The sequence below is a fragment of the Salvelinus sp. IW2-2015 genome, unplaced genomic scaffold (assembly GCF_002910315.2).
Source record: "Salvelinus sp. IW2-2015 unplaced genomic scaffold, ASM291031v2 Un_scaffold1436, whole genome shotgun sequence".
In the NCBI taxonomy this organism is placed as follows: domain Eukaryota; kingdom Metazoa; phylum Chordata; class Actinopteri; order Salmoniformes; family Salmonidae; genus Salvelinus; species Salvelinus sp. IW2-2015.
In genome coordinates this window covers 364070-385896 of record NW_019942906.1, presented here as the reverse complement: position 1 = coordinate 385896, position 21827 = coordinate 364070, and the positions used below count along the sequence as shown (strand labels likewise).

The 21827-nt window shown below is 46.3% G+C and overlaps 2 protein-coding genes across 4 annotated transcripts in view; one reads left to right on the top strand and one right to left on the bottom strand.

Annotated features, from left to right (window-relative positions):
• The window catches only part of LOC112070826 (collagen alpha-1(II) chain), a 29854-nt gene extending 18197 nt beyond the window's left edge, over positions 1 to 11657 (top strand). For both annotated transcript variants that reach the window (XM_024138275.2, XM_024138274.2), the window contains 29 exons: positions 136 to 189; positions 373 to 471; positions 678 to 731; positions 919 to 972; positions 1236 to 1289; positions 1410 to 1463; positions 1704 to 1748; positions 1905 to 2003; positions 2178 to 2285; positions 2391 to 2444; positions 2600 to 2653; positions 2796 to 2849; positions 3345 to 3398; positions 3506 to 3613; positions 3806 to 3859; positions 3968 to 4021; positions 4143 to 4304; positions 4782 to 4889; positions 5576 to 5683; positions 6168 to 6221; positions 6345 to 6452; positions 6572 to 6625; positions 6759 to 6866; positions 7008 to 7061; positions 8330 to 8437; positions 8535 to 8823; positions 8960 to 9147; positions 9439 to 9675; positions 9843 to 11657. In XM_024138275.2, the coding sequence (XP_023994043.1) occupies positions 136 to 189; positions 373 to 471; positions 678 to 731; positions 919 to 972; positions 1236 to 1289; positions 1410 to 1463; positions 1704 to 1748; positions 1905 to 2003; positions 2178 to 2285; positions 2391 to 2444; positions 2600 to 2653; positions 2796 to 2849; positions 3345 to 3398; positions 3506 to 3613; positions 3806 to 3859; positions 3968 to 4021; positions 4143 to 4304; positions 4782 to 4889; positions 5576 to 5683; positions 6168 to 6221; positions 6345 to 6452; positions 6572 to 6625; positions 6759 to 6866; positions 7008 to 7061; positions 8330 to 8437; positions 8535 to 8823; positions 8960 to 9147; positions 9439 to 9675; positions 9843 to 9989 (2778 nt within the window). In that variant the 3' untranslated portion in view covers positions 9990 to 11657. The remainder of the gene's footprint in view (positions 1 to 135; positions 190 to 372; positions 472 to 677; positions 732 to 918; positions 973 to 1235; positions 1290 to 1409; positions 1464 to 1703; positions 1749 to 1904; positions 2004 to 2177; positions 2286 to 2390; positions 2445 to 2599; positions 2654 to 2795; positions 2850 to 3344; positions 3399 to 3505; positions 3614 to 3805; positions 3860 to 3967; positions 4022 to 4142; positions 4305 to 4781; positions 4890 to 5575; positions 5684 to 6167; positions 6222 to 6344; positions 6453 to 6571; positions 6626 to 6758; positions 6867 to 7007; positions 7062 to 8329; positions 8438 to 8534; positions 8824 to 8959; positions 9148 to 9438; positions 9676 to 9842) is intronic.
• Positions 11658 to 13411: 1754 nt separating this feature from the next.
• Positions 13412 to 20922, bottom strand: LOC112070825 (aladin). Of its 2 annotated transcripts, none has more exons than XM_024138272.2 (17): positions 20815 to 20922; positions 20507 to 20618; positions 19847 to 19974; positions 19673 to 19728; positions 17968 to 18059; positions 17783 to 17829; positions 17476 to 17592; positions 15643 to 15786; positions 15405 to 15525; positions 15106 to 15230; positions 14937 to 14997; positions 14754 to 14844; positions 14530 to 14623; positions 14371 to 14438; positions 14190 to 14268; positions 14008 to 14092; positions 13412 to 13684 (listed from the first exon to the last, which is right to left on the bottom strand). In XM_024138272.2, exons 2-17 carry the CDS (start codon positions 20603 to 20605, stop codon positions 13529 to 13531), a joined length of 1563 nt encoding a protein of 520 aa, XP_023994040.1. In that variant the 5' UTR covers positions 20606 to 20618; positions 20815 to 20922; the 3' UTR covers positions 13412 to 13528. The 2 variants fall into 2 exon arrangements, with proteins under 2 accessions (XP_023994040.1, XP_023994041.1); XM_024138273.2 differs by having other exon boundaries at positions 17494 to 17592.
• Positions 20923 to 21827: the final 905 nt, after the last annotated feature.

Here is a 21827-nt window from a genome sequence, read left to right as displayed (position 1 = left end):
TGTCCTCCACCACCGCCTCCGCCACCACAACCAGCCAAAACAGTCATCGATACGAGCTGGTGCTCATCGTGGCTTTAAATCGGTGTCCATCTATATGTATATTGTTGACACTGTCATTGTGTGTGATGCTCACAGGGTCTCACTGGTCGCCCTGGAGATGCTGGTCCTCAAGGCAAAGTTGGTCCTGGTGTAAGTATGCCTCGTTAACCGTCTAGCACCGTCTAGTATTCCACTCTTACAAACGATTAACCAAGATTTGGTGCAGTATCACAGAGTTTTACTTTCCAAACCCATGAGATGTACGAGACCTCATTGGAGATCCGATGTACTGGATCTGACTTGCTCTTCTCTCCTCTGTGTGTGGCACTGTAGGGTGCTGCTGGGGAGGACGGTCGCCCCGGCCCACCTGGTCCTCAGGGAGCACGTGGCCAGCCTGGTGTGATGGGATTCCCCGGACCAAAGGGAGCCAATGTAAGTGTCACAGGGGTTTCCAGTCATGTTGTGATACCCAGAGGGAAGAAATTGCCAGTAGATTTGCCTCCAGCTCTAGGTGCAGAGTATCTGACAGCGGAGACACATACAGTACAGGAAGTGTATGGAAACGTCCCCATTAAGTCCCGTTGCACTTGTCTTTTCTTCTTCCCTGTGACTGACCAGTGTGTTTGTTTCTTCAACAGGGTGAGCCTGGCAAGGCAGGAGAGAAGGGTCTCGTAGGTCGTCAAGGTCTGATAGTAAGTTGATCAACTTTTCAGATGAACTTCCTGTCACCCTTGGTCTTAGCAAAGTTGAGTTCACCTCTGTGCAATTTGGGTATTTTCAGCCCCACAAAATTGAAAGGAATGAGAACCGGATATCGATCGCCATCCCTTTGCAGCGGTGGTTCACGATGAACTGATAAATGTTTCTCTCTCTGAACAGGGTCTGTCTGGTAAAGATGGTGAGACTGGCGCTGCTGGACCCAACGGCCCTGCTGTAAGTGTTCAACCTCTGACGTTGTAAAAGACAATATACAGCAGACAATTCTTAAGGAGTGAAACTGCACCCCATAGTAATAGAATCTCTTTCTGTGATGCACCTATAACAGAATACGTGTAGCCATGGTATTTGTAAAAGCTAGCGTCTCCCTTTGAGCACTTGAGGATGCAATGGCATTCCCAAACTTCCACACAGCTCCACAGAGTGCCGTTGCTGTGTTGATCACCTGTGTTGATCACCTGTGTTTGCTCGCATCTTAGGGACCTGCTGGAGAGAGAGGAGAGCAGGGAGCTGCTGGGCCATCTGGCTTCCAGGTGAGTTTACCTTGCTTTTCTGGAATGTGTAGAACAGTAATGATTCTAGTCCGAACAACTTGATGTCTATTTTTGATGATGTCATAGGAAGTCACTGATTGTCCTGTTGTTGTTGTGCAGGGTCTGCCTGGACCTGCTGGCTCCCCGGGAGAGGGAGGCAAGCCTGGTGATGCGGTGAGTGTCCACTGTCACAGCAACACACCAGGTCGCCTGTCCAGGTCCCTTATTGATTGATTGACTGAACACGTTAGGAACATCTAACCCTGCTACTCACATCACATTTATCATCACACATCTCAGGCCTGTATCCTGATCATGTAATTCTAGCAAACACAAGAACTTGCTGTATTCTCAAGGTATCATTTATCTACTGTAAAAGTATGCGGCTATAATGTCTCTCTCCTCTCTCTGTAGGGTGTTCCTGGAGAGGCTGGTGCTGCTGGCGCTACGGGACCCAGAGTGAGTTTTCATTTCTACAATAAGTCTGATTTAGATGTTTTTCTCACTTACCGTCATAATCATGTAGTTAGCCACCACCATCTACTTGTCAAACCTTTATGTCTGTAGTCCTTCCTGTTTCTGCCTCTCACTTCCAGTCTCTCTGTTCCCTGATAGGGCGAGCGTGGTTTCCCTGGTGAGAGGGGCGGTGCAGGATCTCAGGGTCTGCAGGGACCTCGTGGACTTCCCGGAACTCCCGGAACCGATGGACCCAAGGTTAGGAGCCCCTCCCCTCAGCCAACCTCGTCTTCAATAAGAGTTCCCGTTGCTATTGGATACGAAGTCCTGAGCTCCTATAGTCGGGCAATCACAGTGCCACTACTGAAGAGAGAAACGTCCGAAGCAGTGTGATCGGCCATCTTCTAACTCCACTTTCCTCCGCTCTGACAGGGAGCCATTGGGCCAACGGGTGGTGCTGGATCTCAGGGACCCCCCGGCCTGCAGGGTATGCCAGGAGAGAGAGGAGCTGGTGGTATCCTCGGAGCCAAAGGTGACAGAGTGAGTAACAACTGCCAAAAATATCAAATCATTGTCGTAGAAAATCCGCCTGGCGGATTGCAAGGTTATATCACGATACATGTCATGGTTTTCTGTGTTTTGCAGGGTGACAACGGCGAGAAAGGACCTGAGGGCGCTCCTGGAAAGGACGGTTCCAGAGTGAGTACGGCAGAAGCAGAGAAAATAGCCACACTCTTTTTTTTGGCAACTCTGATCCAAAGGCCCAAATGGAAATACAACGATCCAATGACCAAGTGAGGTTGATAATAACTCCATCTCTCTTCTTTCCATTTGTCTTCTCTCCTCCCACTCAGGGCTTGTCTGGTCCCATTGGTCCTCCTGGCCCAGCTGGTCCCAACGGCGTGAAGGTATGAATTACCATACTGATCAAACAGACCTGTTATTATGTGTACGGTCTAATATTCATTTGACAGATGGTTGTAAGGTAGCAATGCTGGTAAACGTGTGTACTGTATGGGCTTCTCACTCTTCTCTCTCCTTCCCTCTCAGGGTGAGGGTGGACCTTCTGGCCCAACTGGTGCTGCTGGTGCCCGTGGTGCTCCTGTAAGTTGGGTCTCTCCGCCTCCAGTGTCATATCGTCCGATTTTAGATGTGTATTGAATCAGCCACGTTGTCGACATGCTCAGGTTTGAGATGTACAACGTGCAAACTCACTCCCCTCCAGTACAGAGAGCAGGAAGAAACGAGAGAGGAAGCAGACCCTGTCATGAGCTCTACAGATCCAAATATAAGATCACTTAGTCAAAGTCACCAGATATTTTGATGTCAACGTATTGTTCATTTTGATTCCAAGACCACTCACTTCCCAAGTTGCCCCGGCAACAGTTATAAATAATAAAGTAAATTCAAAGTACACTAAATCCAAGTACACTAAATCCCTCAGAATGTATTTCATTCCAAAAGGTTTGATCTCTGATGAGTACAGCCTCCTCCACTTTCATTCACTGCACCTGCAGCATGACGGACAGGGCCACATCCACCTGCAGTTAAATCTTTCTCTGCGGTACCTGTTTTGAGTCCGACTCTCTCTTCCGGTAGGGTGACCGTGGTGAGGGTGGTCCTCCTGGGCCTGCTGGCTTCGCTGGGCCTCCTGTGAGTAGAACCACAGCAATCACATAAGTTTCAATGAAAACATTCATATAATCCATATAAAATGTTGGATCTTTATTGACCTGTATCTTTCATCCACCAAACTCCAGGGTGCAGATGGTCAGCCTGGAGCCAAGGGAGAGTTTGGCGAGGCTGGACAGAAGGGAGATGGTGGTGCCCCTGGACCTCAGGGACCCTCTGGGGCCCCTGGACCTGTGGTAGGTACCCCTCGAAATCCACTTTGAGATACCAAAAACCTGTATGTCCCTGAGACAGATGTCTTATGACCCAAGACATTACCATTCGGAGAAAAGGAAATGGAGACTATTTGAGAACACAGTTGACTCACTTCTTGTTTCATTGTTCTTGTTTCTTTGTCTAATTGTGTTTATTGTTGCTTTTTGTTCCAGGGTCCCACTGGCGTTTCTGGATCTAAAGGAGCCCGCGGTGCCCAGGGTGCCGCTGTAAGTCAACAGTTCCAATGATAAGAGATTATTACCCAATAGTAAGTGAAAATATCACATGCTATGTTCTGTAATTGAAATATTGTCTTGTCCCTTTCTTGTTGGTAGGGTGCTACTGGTTTCCCTGGTGCTGCTGGAAGAGTTGGATCTCCCGGTCCCAACGTGAGTATCACATCCTCACAACTATTCCATAGACAACAGAAAGTCTCCTTTTCATTCAGATGACCTGTGTACATGTGTGCGATTGAAAAAAATGCTGCATCTCTCGGTTTCCCCCTCTCAGGGTAACCCTGGTGCTGCTGGCCCCGCTGGCCCTGCTGGTAAAGACGGTCCTAAGGGAGTTCGCGGTGACGCTGGCACCCCAGGAAGACAGGGAGACGCTGGGCTGCGTGGAGTTGCTGGAGCCCCTGGCGAGAAGGGAGATGCTGGAGAAGATGGTCCCCCTGTGAGTCTTCCCCATCCACTCTTACATTAGCTAAATTATATCTCATGGAGATAATGTCACCCAGCCTCTTAAAGTAACTGTCCAGTGTTTCCAGATTTCTAAGATTTCTATGAAATCTGACATTTAATTAATTACAATGAGTGAAATACTTATCCTTCCAAACATTTTTTATTAAATATGTTAAAAAGCAGCTTTTCTATGCGAGTAGACCGCTGATTCGCCAGCTCAGACAATGAGGCATTCTCTACGAGGAAATAGCAAGCATTTTTTAAATGGTCTGTTTACGATACAAGTTTGAGGCGGGGTTTTGGAAGTGTACCTTGTAGGCTTAATAACACCAACTCAGCCACCTTGATAGTCTATCACTTCATTTAAAATGTGCCTGGATTTTCTGGAACTGGAGTTATGAACTCGAATGAGCTGGAGTTGTAAAGTCAATGTAGTAAACTTTGACCTAATTGTCTCCATCATTTCTAGGGTCCTGATGGTCCTTCAGGTCCTCATGGTCTGGCTGGGTCTCGTGGTATTGTCGGTCTGCCTGGGCAGCGTGGAGAGAGGGGCTTCCCTGGACTTCCTGGACCTTCTGTGAGTATCTCACCCCTGATAGTACTACCACGCTTGAATTAGGCTATGATTAGTGAGTAAAAAATTGTCACGGTATTTTCTGAATCATGAAGAGAGCTGAACTTTGAAAGGCAGGTCTGTGTTATAGGGCCATTGCCCTTACTGGTCCGGTTGTAAGTTAAAGTCTCTTTATAAGCTGAAAATATGAATGACAATTGGCCTGAGAACCTTTCAAGTCCAGGCTCATATAACTCCCACTACTCATGCACCATTGAGCGGTAACTAAACAACATATTTACCCTAATATCATATATGGGATGCCTGGAGTGATTGCCTGTGTAATATCATGGAGTCCTGATATCCACATACATTCAATATGACAGATCTATACCCAGACTTCTTTCTCCTTAAAACGGTCACAAAGAAGTCGATCACTCAGTGACCAATTGGCTGTAACTGAGATGCATTCAGAACTAAATGTCCTTCACACTACTTCATATTGAGGTTTTGAGGCTTTTCTTACCACCTAGGGGCTTTTAGACAGTTGCTGATGTTCTACTTACCATGCGGATCAATATTAAAGTCCATTGACTAGTCACATGTTACATCGTTGCAGTTATAGACATTAGATATAATTGGACTGTGGTGACATCTGACACTTACTCCTTGATGGTCTGAGTCTGATGTCCATGTTCTGTGTGTCCCAGGGAGAGCCCGGTAAGCAGGGAGCTACTGGTGCTGGTGGTGACCGTGGACCGCCTGGCCCTGTGGGACCCCCTGGACTGTCTGGACCTGCAGGAGAGCCCGGAAGAGAGGTCAGAACTAAACCACAACAAATATAGGCCACTGTAGCTGCACACAGCAATAACAGAGGTATAGGCCATAGCTGCACTATAGTGCCACCTGCTGGCCAATATAATTACACCTCTGGATTGAGCCACTGCAAGAACCATAGCAACGACAGCAGCAGCATAAACAACAACATGAACATAAATATCAATAATCACCACACAACAACAGCAACCTCCAAAAACAAGAACCTCCCTCCCCCACACAGTCACAATAACCACAAAGCAGAATTGTAAACAATGACCACAGCACTAACAACAACAACCACAACCAACAACGACACCAGCCACAGAAGACTCGAGCACAACTCCCATAGCCAATCACAACCATCTGCGTTTCTACAGCACCATTAACCCATGGATCCCAAACATTGTGTTGCTCTGGCAACTTCTTCATGACTGGAAGCAATACATTTCAATTCATGATGAAATCTCTGTCTCTACCTTACAGGGCAACGCTGGATCTGATGGACCCCCAGGTAGAGATGGATCCACTGGGGTCAAGGTGAGACACCTGCATTATACACCAATCAAACCAATCAGTCCAAACCAATCAATCCAATTGATGGATAAGATATCATATGCGCTTTGATGGCCTTATATCCTATGATCTTCTCTCCACCTGTAGGGTGAGCGTGGTAACACTGGTCCTGCTGGTGCTCCTGGTGCCCCAGGCGCTCCCGGTGCCCCCGGCCCTGTCGGCCCCCTGGGCAAGCAGGGAGACAGAGGAGAGGGAGTGAGTACCCATACAAAACTAGACGCAATATGAATGAGATACATGTTGGTGTTTTGTCATTCATACTAGTTTGGTTGCTGTTAGCCTGTCTAATGGAAGAACCTCACTCTTGTTTTTAGGGTGCTCAAGGACCTGCCGGACCCGCTGGACCAGCTGGCGCTAGAGGAATGGCCGTGAGTTTCAACATCCCTCATTGTGAAACACACACACCATTCTCTAATAAACTATACCTACTGTAGCTGCACCTGCTTTGGCACACCATTCTTTTTGCTGAGTTGATTGACACTCTCTGCCTCTTTAAATCAGGGACCCCAAGGACCCCGTGGAGACAAGGGAGAGGCTGGCGAGACAGGAGAGAGGGGACAGAAGGGACACCGCGGCTTCACTGGTCTGCAGGGTCTTCCCGGACCTCCCGTAAGTCACCCAAGTCCTCTGGCCACACTGGACCTTTAGCCATTATACTTCTCCATCTTTATAGAACTGTATCCATGACACTTCTGCATGTGGAATAAGTTCTGTTCCCTGACTTCCAGTCGTCTTTGTCTAAACTAACAGGGCTCCGCTGGAGACCAGGGAGCTGCTGGACCTGCCGGACCTAGTGGCGCTAAAGTGAGTCCAGACGAGAGAGAAGGACAGAACACTTCTCTAATCCCTCCAGACTTATGATAAGACAAATGGACTACTCCTATACAGTAGTTATCCCTTGATATGATATTGAGGGTCAAACGCTAGTTTTTTTTTATAATCCTCCAACACCGTGATAAGATAGAGGATGAGAATGGCCACTGTGTTTTAATTAGTCTGTCCTATGATAACAGGGAAGGCTAATGCTTTTGTGATTACCACATGTTGTGGTAGAGAGGAAGACAAGACAGGAGAGGCTACTACTTAAAAAAGTGAACCCATAAAGATTAATTACATGATAAAGAAGAGGAAAGAGATGTGAATAATTATCACCCATAGAGATATACACTATATATACAAAAGTATGTGGACACCCCTTCAAATTAGTGGATTTGGCTATTTCAGCCACACCCGTTGATGACAGTTGTATAAAATTGAGCACACAGTCATCCAATCTCCATAGACAAACATTGCCATTAGAATGGTCTCACTGAAGAGCTCAGTGATTTTCAACGTGGCACCGTCATAGGATGCCACCTTTCCAACAAGTCAGTTCATTAAATGTCTGCCCTGCTAGAGCTGCCCCGGTCAACTGTAAGTGCTGTTATTGTGAAGTGGAAAAGAGCTTCATGAAATGGGTTTCCATGGCCGAGCAGCCTTTCCTGTTTCAGGAATGACAATGCCCCCGTGCACAAAGCGAAGTCCATACAGAAATGGTTAGTCAAGATCGGTGTGGAAGAACTTGACTGGCCTGCACAGAGCCCTGACGTCAACTCCATCTAACACCTTTGGGATGAATTTAAACGGAAACTGCGAACCAGGCCTAAGGGATAAACATCAGTGCCCCTTCTCACTGTGGCACTTGTGGCTAAATGGAAGCAAATCCCCACAGCAATTTTCTAACATCTAGAGGAAAGTCTTCCCAGAAGAGTGGAGGCTGTTATAGCAGCAAAGGGAGGACCAACTCCATAATAATGCCCGTGATTTTGGAATGAGATGTTCGACGAGCAGGTGTCCACATACTTCTGGTCATCTAGTGTAGCTGCTAGGTTTGTAATGTCCGATAAGCAGGTTGTTTTTGAATTAAAGAGTGTACACTGTAGGACAATTGAACATGAACAATGTTACATCCGGTAGAAGTTTCAAACTTACTGTGAATCCAGCCACTCTACAAAGAGACTCCCATTCATACATGCTATGATAACATCCACGTCTGTGAGCTGTGACTGACCCCACTCTATCTATCTCCTCAGGGACCCCCTGGCCCAGTCGGTCCCACTGGTAAGGATGGATCTAACGGTACCCCTGGACCCCTCGGACCCTCTGGGCCTCGTGGTCGTTCTGGAGAGACTGGTCCTGCTGTGAGTAACGCTCGGCAACCTTTATAGCATATAGCAGCAAATATGTTAGTCTTCATGTTGTCCCACCTTGTAAAAATCATCTCCTCTTCTCCTTCAGGGTCCCCCTGGTAACCCCGGACCCCCTGGTCCTCCTGGTTCTCCCGGCCCTGGCATCGACATGTCTGCCTTCGCTGGCCTGTCTCAGCCTGAGAAGTCTCCGGATCCCTTGAGGTACATGAGGGCTGATGAGGCGTCCAGCTCCCTGAGGCAGCACGACGTGGAGGTGGACTCCACACTCAAGTCCCTCAACTACCAGATCGAGAACCTGCGCAGCCCCGACGGTAGCCAGAAGAACCCCGCCCGCACCTGCAGAGACATCAAACTGTCCCACCCCGAGTGGAAGAGCGGTGAGTGGGGGAATGGTTAGAGGAGAGGGAGAAGAGAGAGTGAATGGAAAGGAAAGGACACAGATGTGTATAACATGATCAGTCCAAACCATGCTAAGGTTTGAACCGTTTGTCCTCTCCCCCTCCTGTTCGCCAGGTGACTACTGGGTGGATCCTAACCTTGGCAGCACAGCTGACGCCATCAAGGTCTTCTGCAACATGGAGACTGGCGAGACCTGCGTGTACCCCAGCATAGCCAAAGTACCGCACAAGAACTGGTGGACAAGCAAGAGCAAGGAGCGCAAACACGTCTGGTTCGGAGAGACCATGAATGGAGGATTCCACGTGAGTCTCTACATGAATAAGCATTTCACTGGCACGTTTGAGGGAAATATGGCTACTGCTTTTGTAGGGTAACTTCATTTCAAGGGTTACCCTGATCATTAGGAAAGCACTTCCTCTCAGTTTCCTTTCATGAATTACAGACTGAACATATATTTCGACCTTGCAGATAAGTTTATAGACATCACATAAAATCCTACCACCCATAAACCTGTGTGTGACCTCCATGTTTGTTGCTGCCGCCTTCCGTGCCCCATTTAACCCTAAGCTCTTCCTCTCTGGCTCCCTCTACAGTTCAGCTACGCTGAGGACGGTACCAACGCCGCCAGTATCCAGCTGACCTTCTTGAGGCTGCTGTCCACGGAAGCGTCTCAGAACCTCACCTACCACTGCAAGGACAGCGTGGCTTACATGGACGCGTCCACGGGCAACCTGAAGAAGGGTCTGCTGCTCCAGGGCTCCAACGACGTGGAGATCAGAGCTGAGGGCAACAGCCGCTTCACCTACAGCGTGGTGGAGGACGGCTGCAAGGTGAGGGGAATAGGCACTGTCAAGTAGGGACAGGGAAAAGATGAACATAGTAAAGTAGGACCTATTGGGAAAGACACAGTCCAGTTACACAGTAAAAAAAAAAAATCTGTCATTGTAGCCTATGGGAATGTACAGTGTTTCAACACATATCCGTTGTCGTCCCACAGAAACACACAGGCCAGTGGGGCAAGACTGTCTTCGAGTACAAAACACAGAAGACCTCCCGTCTGCCCATCGTGGACATTGCTCCCATGGATATCGGAGGAGCGGACCAGGAGTTCGGTGTGGACGTGGGCGCAGTCTGCTTCTTGTAAAGTGGGATAAACAAGACGACAAAAAACTAAAACACGAAAGAAATAACTATGAAACAATACACGCTCCAACAACAACAAAAAAGACCGGAACTAAAAAAATTATAATTGATATTTTCTCTTACAAAGAAGTGCTCTCCAAGTTGTACACCCTGGATGTTAGCACTGAGGGACACCAGCAATACCCGTACGTAATTCCAGCATTCCCCAGTCGTGTTTCCTGTGGCCCACAGTTGGTGGGAATGAGTTTGAGCCAGAAGGAAAAGGGACCAAGCCAAGGGACGAGTGATGGAGAAACAGAAACATGACTCGATGTCACTTATTTATTGTCTAAACTTTAAAGGGGCATAGATGAGGTACAGTGGGGCTGGGGGCCTTCACCATAAGAACAACACAAGCTCCTCTCACTACAGAACACCTAGAACCTCCCACTCCACCTCCCTCTCCAACCTAGCTACAAATACACCATTTTGAATCAATGTAGACCCAAAAATATTTTCAGTAATTATAAGGTGCTCAAACTGTTTTTTTACCATCAAGACCAGGAGCTAAACTTTTACTGTGTATTAAAAATACTTGGTTCTATTGTTGTAAAAGTCTGTGTTTATAAACAACCAGATGATTTTCTATATATTTCCACATTATGTGTGTACATGTGTCTATATGCACACCAACACTTTTTGGAAAGTGAGGTTACATTTGGGATATGTTTTTCATTGTCCTTTACCCCTTGATTGCCCATTAGAGGAAAATGTCTTACTCAGTTGACAAACAACCCAAAAAAAATAAAATAAAATTTGGGAAATTAAATCAGTTTTGTTGTAGTCATCCTGATTGTTTAAAGCTACCTCACGCTGAAAAACAAAGTGAAAACGTTGACTTTAAATCTTGAGCTGACCAAAATGAGCTTTCGGGTGGAACTGGTGCTGAATAGCTATCTTTGCTTTGGGTTGCTGTCTTCAGAAGGTGCTATGAGTTCTAGAATTCAGTCTCTGCCATTGTTCCCCCAAACCCCCACTAGCCTCACACCACACACACACCCCACCTTGGAGGACAGGTGCAGTCAATCAAGGCAGGGAACCAAGTGGCTCTGGATATTCTCCTATGGAGTCTACGCCCCACAAATAGAATCACGGGACTCCAAGGAGAGCTACCCAAAACAACCAGGGTGGCTTGTCTCTCTCTGTGTGTGTGAGGGTGTGTCAATTTCTTTTGTTGTTATTAATTTTATGATGATCATGATCATTTTTTTGTTTGTTTTTATTTTGTTACACTTTTAATTGATGTAAATTGGAAATAAAAAGGAAAAACCAAGTAACAATGAAGTTGATTTTTAATTGCGTTTCTTTTGAGTAAGTACGGAAATGGCATGGGAGTTGAATAGCTTTTTTTTGGTAACTGAACCCAAGGTCTGTATACTTTAAAGTTTTTGTTGTAGTTGTATTTCTTGGGAGTTCAGTTAACTTTTTTTTTATGTTTGTGAGTGCATGGTATGTGTGTGAGTATGCGAGACTGTGTGTGAGTGTGTGTTATAGCTATGAGAAAATCTCATTACACAGGAATGAAAGTACTGACTGTAATCATTCACCGGTTTCAGGGTTGTGCCGGGCATGGTTGGCTTCTGTTTGTTTGAATTAATAAGCATAAATAAAGAAAATGTGCTGAATGGAATTGTGAAGTATTTGGTTTATTAACAGTAATGTCTTACTGATGCATCAACACGTTCACATAGGTGTTTGCCGTTGTGTGCTTTCTCCACAATACCTTCCCATATCTTTCTGCTGAGCAAGAAAAATTAGACTGAAGACTAAACAGTGACATATTCTTATTTAATGGGAAATTATTCTTATTACAAACCTACATTGAAAATCACAAATATCATCTGTTGACCTACATCTTTGAGTTATTGACCGAAAGCAAAGCTATACCATTAATGCCAGATTTATTTAATTGTTTTAATATTGAAAAATTATTGCCAAGATAAACATAGATTAAGAGAATATACAGTAGACTTAATTACCTTAGACAGGGATCCTCAAATAGATTCAGGATGATTTTTTCTTGAGCGAAGTCAGGGGGCCAGAACATTATTATAAATCATTTGTAGACTGCAAATTGACCGCAAGAACCCCAAACAGATGCAATATGACAAGAACTGAATAATTTCAAACCTTGATTCCATTTGTATACGGTCATATACTCACCGGACAGTTTATTAGGTACACCACCCCATTCTTAAAAATGGATCGCTCCTACAGACAATGAATCATGTTGCTTGCTATATAAAGAAGGCAGACAGGCATCGGGGGCATTCAGTTCCTGTTCGATTTAATGTTAAAATGGGCAAAACGAGTGACCTAAGGTGCATCGGATCCAGTATCTCAGAAGCCGCCACCCTCCTGGGCTTTTGAAGTATGACAGTGTCTAGGGTTTACGGAGAATGGTGCGACAAACAAACAACATCCAGTCAGCGGCAGTCCAGTTGGTGAAAACAGCTCATTGATGAGAGGTCGAAGGAGAATGGCAGGAATCGCACAAGCTAACAGGCGGGCCACAGACAAATAATGGGACAGTACAACAGTGGTGTGCAGAACGGCATCTCGGAACGCACAAGTCATCGATCCTTGTCACGGATGTGCTATTTCAACAGAGGACCACACCGGGTTCCACTCCCATCAGCTAAAAAGAAGAAGCGGCTTCAGTGGGCACGTGATCACCAACACTGGACAATTGAGGAGTGGAAAAACATCGCCTGGAACATGACAGTGAGTTCAGTTTACTTGAGTGGCCAGCGCAGTCCTCAGACCTCAACCCAATAGAGCATCTTTGGAATGAGAACGAGCTGTTCGCAGCATGAATGTACTGTCATCCAATCTGCAGCAACTGCGTGATGTCAACGCGTCAGCATGGACCAACATCCCTGTGGAACGTTTCCGACACCTTGTAGAATGCCCCGAAGAAGTCAGGCTGTTCTGGAGCCAAAGGGGAGTCTGACCCGATACTAGATGGGTGTACTTATATTAAAATTGCAGGTGAGTATCTCTCTATTGTGCATGGGAATACTTTGAACATATTTGCTTTTACAGTCCTTTATGTCTGTTGCTCAAAAAACTTGGGGGGGGGGGGTATAAAATTCAGCCTGTTCTTGCAAAAGAGATAAATAAGGTGATTGGGAGTTTGGAGTGTTTTAAATGGAGATTTTCATTAGACTTACTTAAAGAATCTTCAGTTGGGAAACCCTGCCTTAGAGCATGGATAGTCTTTAAGTAAGACTAATGAAAATCTCCATTAAAAGACACTCCTCAAACACCCAATGACCTTATTTATCTCTTTTGAAAGAACGGCCCGGCGCTGCCTAGACCTCAACCCCATTCCACCAACCCCCTTGCCATGTCTTGGACTAGGAATTCAAGAAGACACAATCCTTCACAATTTGCGTAACACTTCGTACCACATTTATTAACAAAGTGTTCAACAAAGAAAAGTATAAATTGTACTGAAATATGGTTTCTGTGTTAGTTTGAGTGTGTGTATGTGTCTGGTCAGGAGATGAGTTCTGTGTAGAGAGTCTGGTTGTTGTAGTCGGCTGGTCTGCCCTGGGACAGGGGGACAGATGGGCTGCCTCCCAGGCCAGGCTGGGGATTCCCAGCACTCATAAAGCAGAAGGGCACGTGGGTAATCTTCCCATTGGACCAACACTGTGGAAAGAGAATTCACTACAGTCACTAGGATGGGTTAAGTTCCCCCCACTACACCTGTTGCTCTAGTCACTGATGCACTACTGTACAACAACAGCCATGTAAAAGGGAATTCGTGTGTGGACCCTGTACCATTTTTATGTTGCCCATGTTTCCCATACGAATGGAATAAAGGCAGAAATAACTTGAGGTTTGAAAACCGCTCTAAATTTCAAGTTTATCAGTGAACTCGAGCTTTATTAAGACCAGTTTAAGCAGCACTGTGAGACAGCGTCTAAATGACTGGAGGCCCGCAAATGTAAAGAGTATGAAGAGAGACTAACCACAGTGAGCTGGGCTCCATGCTGGTAGTTGGGGTTAAACTGCATCAGTCTGGGCTCAGTCCCGGCCTCCCCCTGGACAAAACCACTGACACACACACACAGACAGTTATTACCACTGAGATACAATCAACTGATTACCACTGAGATACCTTCCTGGCAATGTAATATACTAGAGCACATACCATGGCAGAAGCTTAAACGCGGGGCTGATTTGAGTCTTGAACACTGCGATCATGGCAGGGCGACCTGCTTCAGCATCTCCTGACAGAGCCGACGAGAGGGAGGAAGTGAGCGGGGGAGAGAAGACGTCAAAACACACAATCTCTCAACTCCGGAGAAAGAGGAAGAGAGAACAAGCCTGACCTTTGACGAGCACGGCTAGACGCTCGCCTCTCGGATCCCACGCCATCGACTGGATCTCTCCTCCGACCCTGACACACAGACAAAACACAACAATCCAATCTGTGAGGATAATCAACAACTAGTGAAGTAAATGACTAGTTGACCCGGGCCTTTCCTTACGTGATATCTCCGTCAGGTGTATTTAAGGTGGTCTCGGACAGGTCGGCCACCACTGTTGCTGCCTTTGGCCCACCTGACATCATTAAGGGCACCCCTAGTGGACAAAGAGGAGAACTCACATCAAAACAAACAATGCAAGCACACAGCACAGTGTAAACAACTATAAAAAGGTTGATGTGCCTCATATTGAACATGGAATTGTGTGTGTGTGTGTGTGTGTGTACCTGGGTTGTCAGTGAAGGTCAGGGCATAGATGACAGTCTCTCCTTGCACACTGAAGAGCAGCCGACTCCCATCGGGACTCCAACAGCCAGACTAGACAGTTACAGAGACAGTTAGCCACACACACACACACACACACACACACACACACACACACACAGAGAGAGAGAGACCAGGTGTCTCACCTGACAGCGTCCCTTCAGACTAGGCCACCGCTCGCAAGTCCACATCCTGGTTTCCCAAACCCTGCAGCAACACAAACACATAAATAACACACACATACAGTAATACAGAAACATCAAGCCGACCAACACTACACGAAGCACGACGCTCTTCTGCACTACCGTCTCTGACCTGAAGAGGGAGGAGGGCGTAGCTGCCAGCACGCGACTGCCATCGGGAGACCAGGACAGGTAGGTGACTCCTCCCCCTCCCACGCGGTGGAGAGGCACACAGCTCTCAACAGCTACGTCCCACACCTGACAGAGAGAGAGGAGACGGCGAGAAAGAGAGAGACAGACAAGAGTCACAAAGCCCTTACGACATCACAGTAAAATACTTTCACAGTCGAGTAGCAGTAGAGGCTGTGTGTGTGTGTGTGTGTGTGTGTGTGTGTGTGTGTGTGTGTGTGTGTGGACTGAGACGGTTCCTACCAGCATGGCAGTGTCCCTGGGAGAGGCCGACACCAGGAGAGGTCCGTTAGGTGACCATGCGACGGACGTGACGGGGGAATGGCCTGGGTGGGACAGGACCTGGGCACAGCCAGAGGAGGGCCTGTGGGAGGGAGGGAGACCAAAAAAAAGATTTGAGAGAGAAATAGGGAGGGAAGAGGAAAAAGAACATTCAAGACATAGAAATGACTCTATAATGTACACAAGGGTGTGTGTGTACCTGGTAGAGAGTGAGGTGGGGTCCACGTGCCAGACAAGCAGGCAGTTGTGACAGGCGACGGCCAGGGCAGAGGCACACAGAGGCTTCCACTGCAGAGCCGCCACACTGCGCTGCAGACGGTGCTTCAGGGTGGGAGTAGTAGCACTGAGGAGAGTGTGTGTGTGTGTGTGAGAGACAGAGAGACGAAGAGACAGGGAGACCAAGGCAGAGAGACAGAGAAGAGAGACAATTTCACTCACAAACCGTACGTAAACACTGTAGGAACGGTGCCATAGTTTAAACACTCCACTAGGCTGGTCTGACAATATGATTGAGGACATACAGTGCATTCGGAAAGTGTGACCCCTTGACTTTTTCCACATTGTTACGTTACAGCCCTATTCTAAAATGGATCCAATTGTTTTTTTGTCCTCAATCTACACACAGTACCCCATAACGACAATGTAAAAACAGGACCTTAGGCAGCGATTACAGCCTTGAGTCTTCTTGGGTATGACGCTACAAGCTTTGCACACCTGTATTTGGGGAGTTTCTCCCATTCTTCTCTGCAGATCCTCTCAAGCTCTGTCAGGTTGGATGGGGAGCATCGCTGCACAGCTATTTACAGGTCTCTCCAGAGATGTTCGATCGGGTTCAAGTCCGGGCTCTGGCTGGGCCACTCAAGGACATTCAGAGACTTGTCCCAGAAGCCTCTCCTGCATTAGCTTGGCTGTGTGCTTAGGGTCGTTGTCTTGTTGGAAGATGAACCTTGGCCCCAGTCTGAGGTCCTGAGCACTCTGGAGCAGGTTTTCATCAAGGATCTCTCTGTACTTTACTCTGTTCATCCTTCCCTCGATCCTAACTAGTCTCCCAGTCCCTGCCACTGGAAAAAATCCCTACAGCGTGATCATGCCACCACCATGCTTCACCGTAGGGATGGTGCCAGGTTTCCTCCAGACGTGATGCTTGGCGTTCAGTCCATAGAGTTCCATCTTGGTTTCATCAGACCAGAATTCTTGTTTCTCATGGTCGGATAGTCTTTAGTTGCCTTTTGGCAAAGTCAAAGAGGGATGTCATGTGTTTTTACTGAGTATTGGCTTCCGTCTGGCCACTCCACCATAAAGGCCTGATTGATGGAGTGCTGCAGAGATGGTTGTCCTTCTGGAAGGTTCTCCCATCTCCACAGAGGAACTCTGGACCTCCTGACCAAGGCCCTTCTTCCAAATTGCTTAGTTTGTCCGGGGGGACAGCTCTAAGAAGAGTCTTGGTGGTTCCAAACTACTTCCATTTAAGAATGATGGAGGCCACTGTGTTCTTGGAGACCTTCAATGCTGCAGAGATGTTTTGGTAACCTTCCCCAGATCTGTGCCTCGATACAATTCTTTCTCAGAGCTCTACGGACAATTCATTCGATCTCAAGGCTTGGTTTTTGCTCTGACATGCATTGTCAACTGTGGGACCTTATATAGACAGCTGTGTGCCTTTCCAAATCATGTCCAATCAATTTAATTCACCACAGGTGGACTCCAATCAAGTTGTAGAAACATCTCAAGGCTGATAAATGGGAACAGGATGTACCCGAGCTCAATTTCGAGTCTCATAGCAAAGGGTCAGAATACTTACGTAAATAAGGTATTTCAGTTTTTTTTATACAGTTGCAAACATTTTCACCTTCTCATTAGTGGGTATTGTACGTAGATTGATGAGGAAAATGTTTTACCTAATCAAATTTTAGAATAAGGCTGTAACGTTACAAAATGTGGAGAAAGTCAAGGGGTCTGAATACACTGTAGGTGTCACCCGAAGCCAGCCCATAGAGTTTGATAGTCAATGACACACAGAGAGAGAGAGCACCATTGCGACAGACTTAACCTCTTGGGGTTGTAGATCTTGATGGAATCGTCTGAAAGGGCCACAGCACACTTCTGTGTGTGTGGGTGCCAGGCAAAGCTCCGCACTGCACAGTCCGACCTGAGACACAGGGAGCAAGAACAGGAGGACAGTTACAGATACATAGCCTCCTTCAGAGAGTATGCATTTGTGAGCATACATCCCTAAAGTAAACAAATACCTCATATTTGACAAGGACATACATAACATAAGAGGGGGTATATTTAAGGATCCGATTGGGGATTCATCAACTAAAAAAAGGTGGTCTTACCAGTCCAGCACTTGGGAAAACTCGACGGTCATTTCCTCGCTGCTCAACTGAAGACAAAGGGCGGATAACGACAGTCAATTAGAGAAGCCTGCAGAATCCAACACAACCCGGGCAAGTTGTGTATCGTTTGATTAGAACTGCCCGAGAATTAGCCGTGTGAAAACGGACAGACTGGGCCCACTTACTGTGAGGTGAGGAAACAGAGAGCTGTGGAAGGAGGAGACCCAGCGTAGCAAGGCCAGGACGCAGCTCGAGCTCACCCCTAGCCACTTGGGCACTGGGAACACACACGCAATTAGGAGACGGACTGAAACGCACAAATAACCTAGAACATTGGTTTACATGTCGAGGTCAGGTAACCTTGTTGAACGTGATGGTGTGAAAATGTTTTTAGAACATAATATCACACGTTTTTCGAGGGACGTTTTATTTTTATGTAACCTTTATTTAACTAGGCAAATCAGTTAAGAACAAATTCTTATTTACAGTAACGGCCTACCCCGGGCCTAACCCCGGACGGCACTAGGCCAATTGTGCGCCGCCCTATGGGACACCCAATCACGGCCGGATGTGACGCAGCCTGGATTCGAACCAGGGACTGCAGTGACGCCTCTTGCACTGAGATGCAGTGCCTTAGACCGCTGCGCCACTCAGGAGCAACCATAATCAAACAAGTGAATAAACAAAAAGCTAAAACAACCAATTTGAGACCGAAAAACAACAAAATACTCACAACCACGTTAACAAGCCTGTATAGTCCGGTCAAAAATGCATTTGCATATGTATGAGCACATTCAACTTGGCTACATTACATGGGCAGAGGCATCAGATCTACTGTTACCCGACATTAGTAAACTAGCTAAATACATGATGTCCACAATAACATTCAAAGCAGGTAGCTAGCATCGAATAAGCGCCTATTGTCCATTCAAAAACCCACGTACACATGTTTTTGTGTTCATTCAGAGGGTAAGGTCTAGCTGTGTTAAACATTACAGTAGTTTTGACATGGGTAACGTATCGTACTGCATTAGCCAAAGCTAGCCAACAGGCTAACTGCATGGTAATACCCACAATAACTAAAACGGTATTGAATATGGTTTGCAGTGAGGGACTTCAGATGTGCCAAACCTAGGAGAGGCTAGTTAGATACATGGGCTAGAAAATCGAGTATTCCGTCAAGGCAAGCTAGTTAGGTGTCTGTCTGTTCTGAAAGAGTTAGCTACAGACATGCAGGGTTGTTAACAGTGTCCACTCCTATTAAATCAATGGCAGCTAGTTGTGAGACTTAACAAATGATGCTGCCAATGTCCATAGTAAAATAACTGTAGCAAGACGTTCTGCTAACGTCACTAGACAGCAGAACATCCATCAATGATAGCTGAGCTTGCTGTGGTTTGGACTAGCTGGCTAGCTTTGATAACCCACCTTGCAGGGTATATATTGTTGTCAATTTATCATTCATGCCATGTTACCTGACTAGTTTCCAACGGAATAGCCTTCTAAAAAGGCACTTATTTTCCTATGTTTTTATTGGCAAAATTAAAACATTCTCAATGAGGCTACTAACATGCGATGTAATCTGGGCTGCTTGTCAGACCAACCATTCAAGTGATGTCATTGATGATGCGTTATCAAGATGGCGGCATTGCAGTAGTCAGCTGAGGCAACGATTAAATGTTTCAACATGAATTTGTTCTTCAGCAGTTTTAGGTGTAGGAATATACAATCTTTATCACATTTGGTTATCAAAATGACCTTGACTTCGAAAAATGTTTCAGATCACCTTTAAAAAGACGCAAACTCTTGCATGACGGTTTCTTATCTAAAGCGCACGCTGCATGTAATACTTTCGTGACAGTGAAAGAATGACGATAACATGGCACTCACCCTCTGCACTGGAGTTGGCGATCTCATTTAGGAGTCCAGACAGGCCTGCATCACGCCTAGCAGACAGACACAGAGGTGGGGATTAGTGAACAGGGCTTCGGAATTGTGTGTGTGTGTGTGTGTGTGTGTGTGTGTGTGTGTGTGTGTGTGTGTGTGTGTGTGTGAGAGACACACCAAGCCCCTGCACTCCTTGTGTACAGCGTCTCACAGTGGTCCCTAAAAGCTGACTTGCTGCTGCTCTCTGGCCGGCTGTGAGGCTTCAGTGACTCTCGCGGGAAGTACAGATTCAGAGCAGGTGAATCCTACAGCAAATGGAAACACATACAACATTATACACACTGTAGCTCTTGCTCTCCACACACACCTTTGCCTAATATTAGGTGATAACATTAAACATCCAAGTAATTCAGTGACAGACAGTTTGTGGCAACTCGGTAAGTTACACTGTAGCGTGCGGTGACTAGTAGGTTAACAGGAGTGGGTATAATTTGTGGAACGTTCCAACAGGAATCTGTTCCAAAAACGTAAAGTACAAGGTTGCCAACAAACAACGCATACAAAGTAGCATGGTCAACTCACCACGTAGCTTATTCTTAATGTTTGTCCATAGGCTACCAGAGTGAGGAAAGACATTTTTCGGTGAAAAACGTTATTAAATAGCCCACTCTCTACCCGGTATCTTATTCTGCCGCTATACAACTTTGTATGCATTGTTTGTTGGCAACCTTGTTATTTGCATAGTTTTTGGAACAGATTCCTGTTGGAACGTTCCACAAATTATACCCACCCGGTTAACAGTAGTAGGGATTGACAATGATACGGTAGCCCACCCACCCCAAACCAGACGGATGGATCTGTGTTGGACTCGTTGTATTGAGAAGTTTCTCCATCGCCGGACAGCGGTGGGGGGAACAGAGCCAAAGAACACATCATAACCACATTCCTCCTGAAAAAGACACATCACATTTAGCAAGCTCTACATTCAGCCATCACATGCAGCTGCTAGCGAAGTTAGCTAGATTGCTAGCTAGTCATAAACGTTAGCTAGTAAGCTTAGTTTGATTGGCAATTTAGCCATGCTAGCTAGACCGAGAATTAATAAATACAACTACTCAGTTGCCCATGTAGCTGTTGTTAACTACCTTCCTTTTCCTGTAAAATGTAGCTAGGTTTGCTTCAAAACGCAGATCGGTGTCCGTCAGAAAAGTTTAATAAACTACGGAGGCCTGTAAAAGGCATACAATACGGAGAATTTCCACAACGCGGACGTACTTTGCCCAATGGTGCATGCGCTGCTGTCATCTACCGGAAAAAGAGCAGCATTACATCCTACTTCTGTTCACACCAGATGTTGGGGAGTAGAGCTGGAGCCGAGCGATCCCAATTTGACTGGAGCGAGATTCTCAAAGGCTGGAGCGTCGGCCTTTTCGCCCGCTCCAGTAGCGCTTACCTCACGACTTTAGGCATGCCCGGCCCAGCATGTATGTGTAGTCTACTTCTTTGCTGCTATAGCCCCTTGCTTTAGCTACTGACCTGGAGTTAGCTAAATATTTTCATAAAGAAACCGATTAAACACACAGGTGCAAAGTCAAGGTGACTTACAGAGATGTAGACCAAGAGCAAGAGAGAGTTGTGGACAATGTAGTGTCCACAACTAAATAATCATAATGGAATCTGAAAGGACACGTATCCTGAGGCATGGTGGTGTACTACATTCACATGCTAAAAGAATGGAATGAGGTGGATAGATAACTAAGTGTGTCATTGAGCAAAGTATTTCTACAAAAAAAAAACAGATCTCTTAAACGTTTCGCTCATGTTTGTTCTATTATCTATCTATACAATAGGCCATAGTTGATTTTGGCCCAATGGGCCTGGTATATGACCATGTTCAAGAAGCGTTCCGTTTTGATTGGGTTATTTTGCCTAAAAACCTTTAGGCCTACCTATATAAATAAATAGAAATCTCAGGGTCTCTGCCCAGCCTGTCAAGAATGGCGAAAAGAATGTTTAGCATCCCCAGTGGCTCTGCAAGTGTGGAAGGATATTCTCCGCTGCTGGCCCGCTCTCCAGGCACCATCGCATGAGCCTGAAGCCACAGACTGGCCAAACTCATGTTTCTAAAAATGTATTCTAAAAACAAATTCAAAGGCCA

Coding starts and splice junctions, on each gene's coding strand:
- LOC112070825 (XM_024138272.2), bottom strand. CDS start 20,605: ATGATGTGTTCTTTGGCTCTGTTCCCCCCACCGCTGTCCGGCGATGGA. Junction 19,729..19,846: donor ACAAGGAGTGCAGGGGCTTG/GTGTGTCTCTCA, acceptor TCTGTCTGCTAG/GCGTGATGCAGGCCTGTCTG. Junction 14,439..14,529: donor ACACCTGACGGAGATATCAC/GTAAGGAAAGGC, acceptor TCTGTGTGTCAG/GGTCGGAGGAGAGATCCAGT.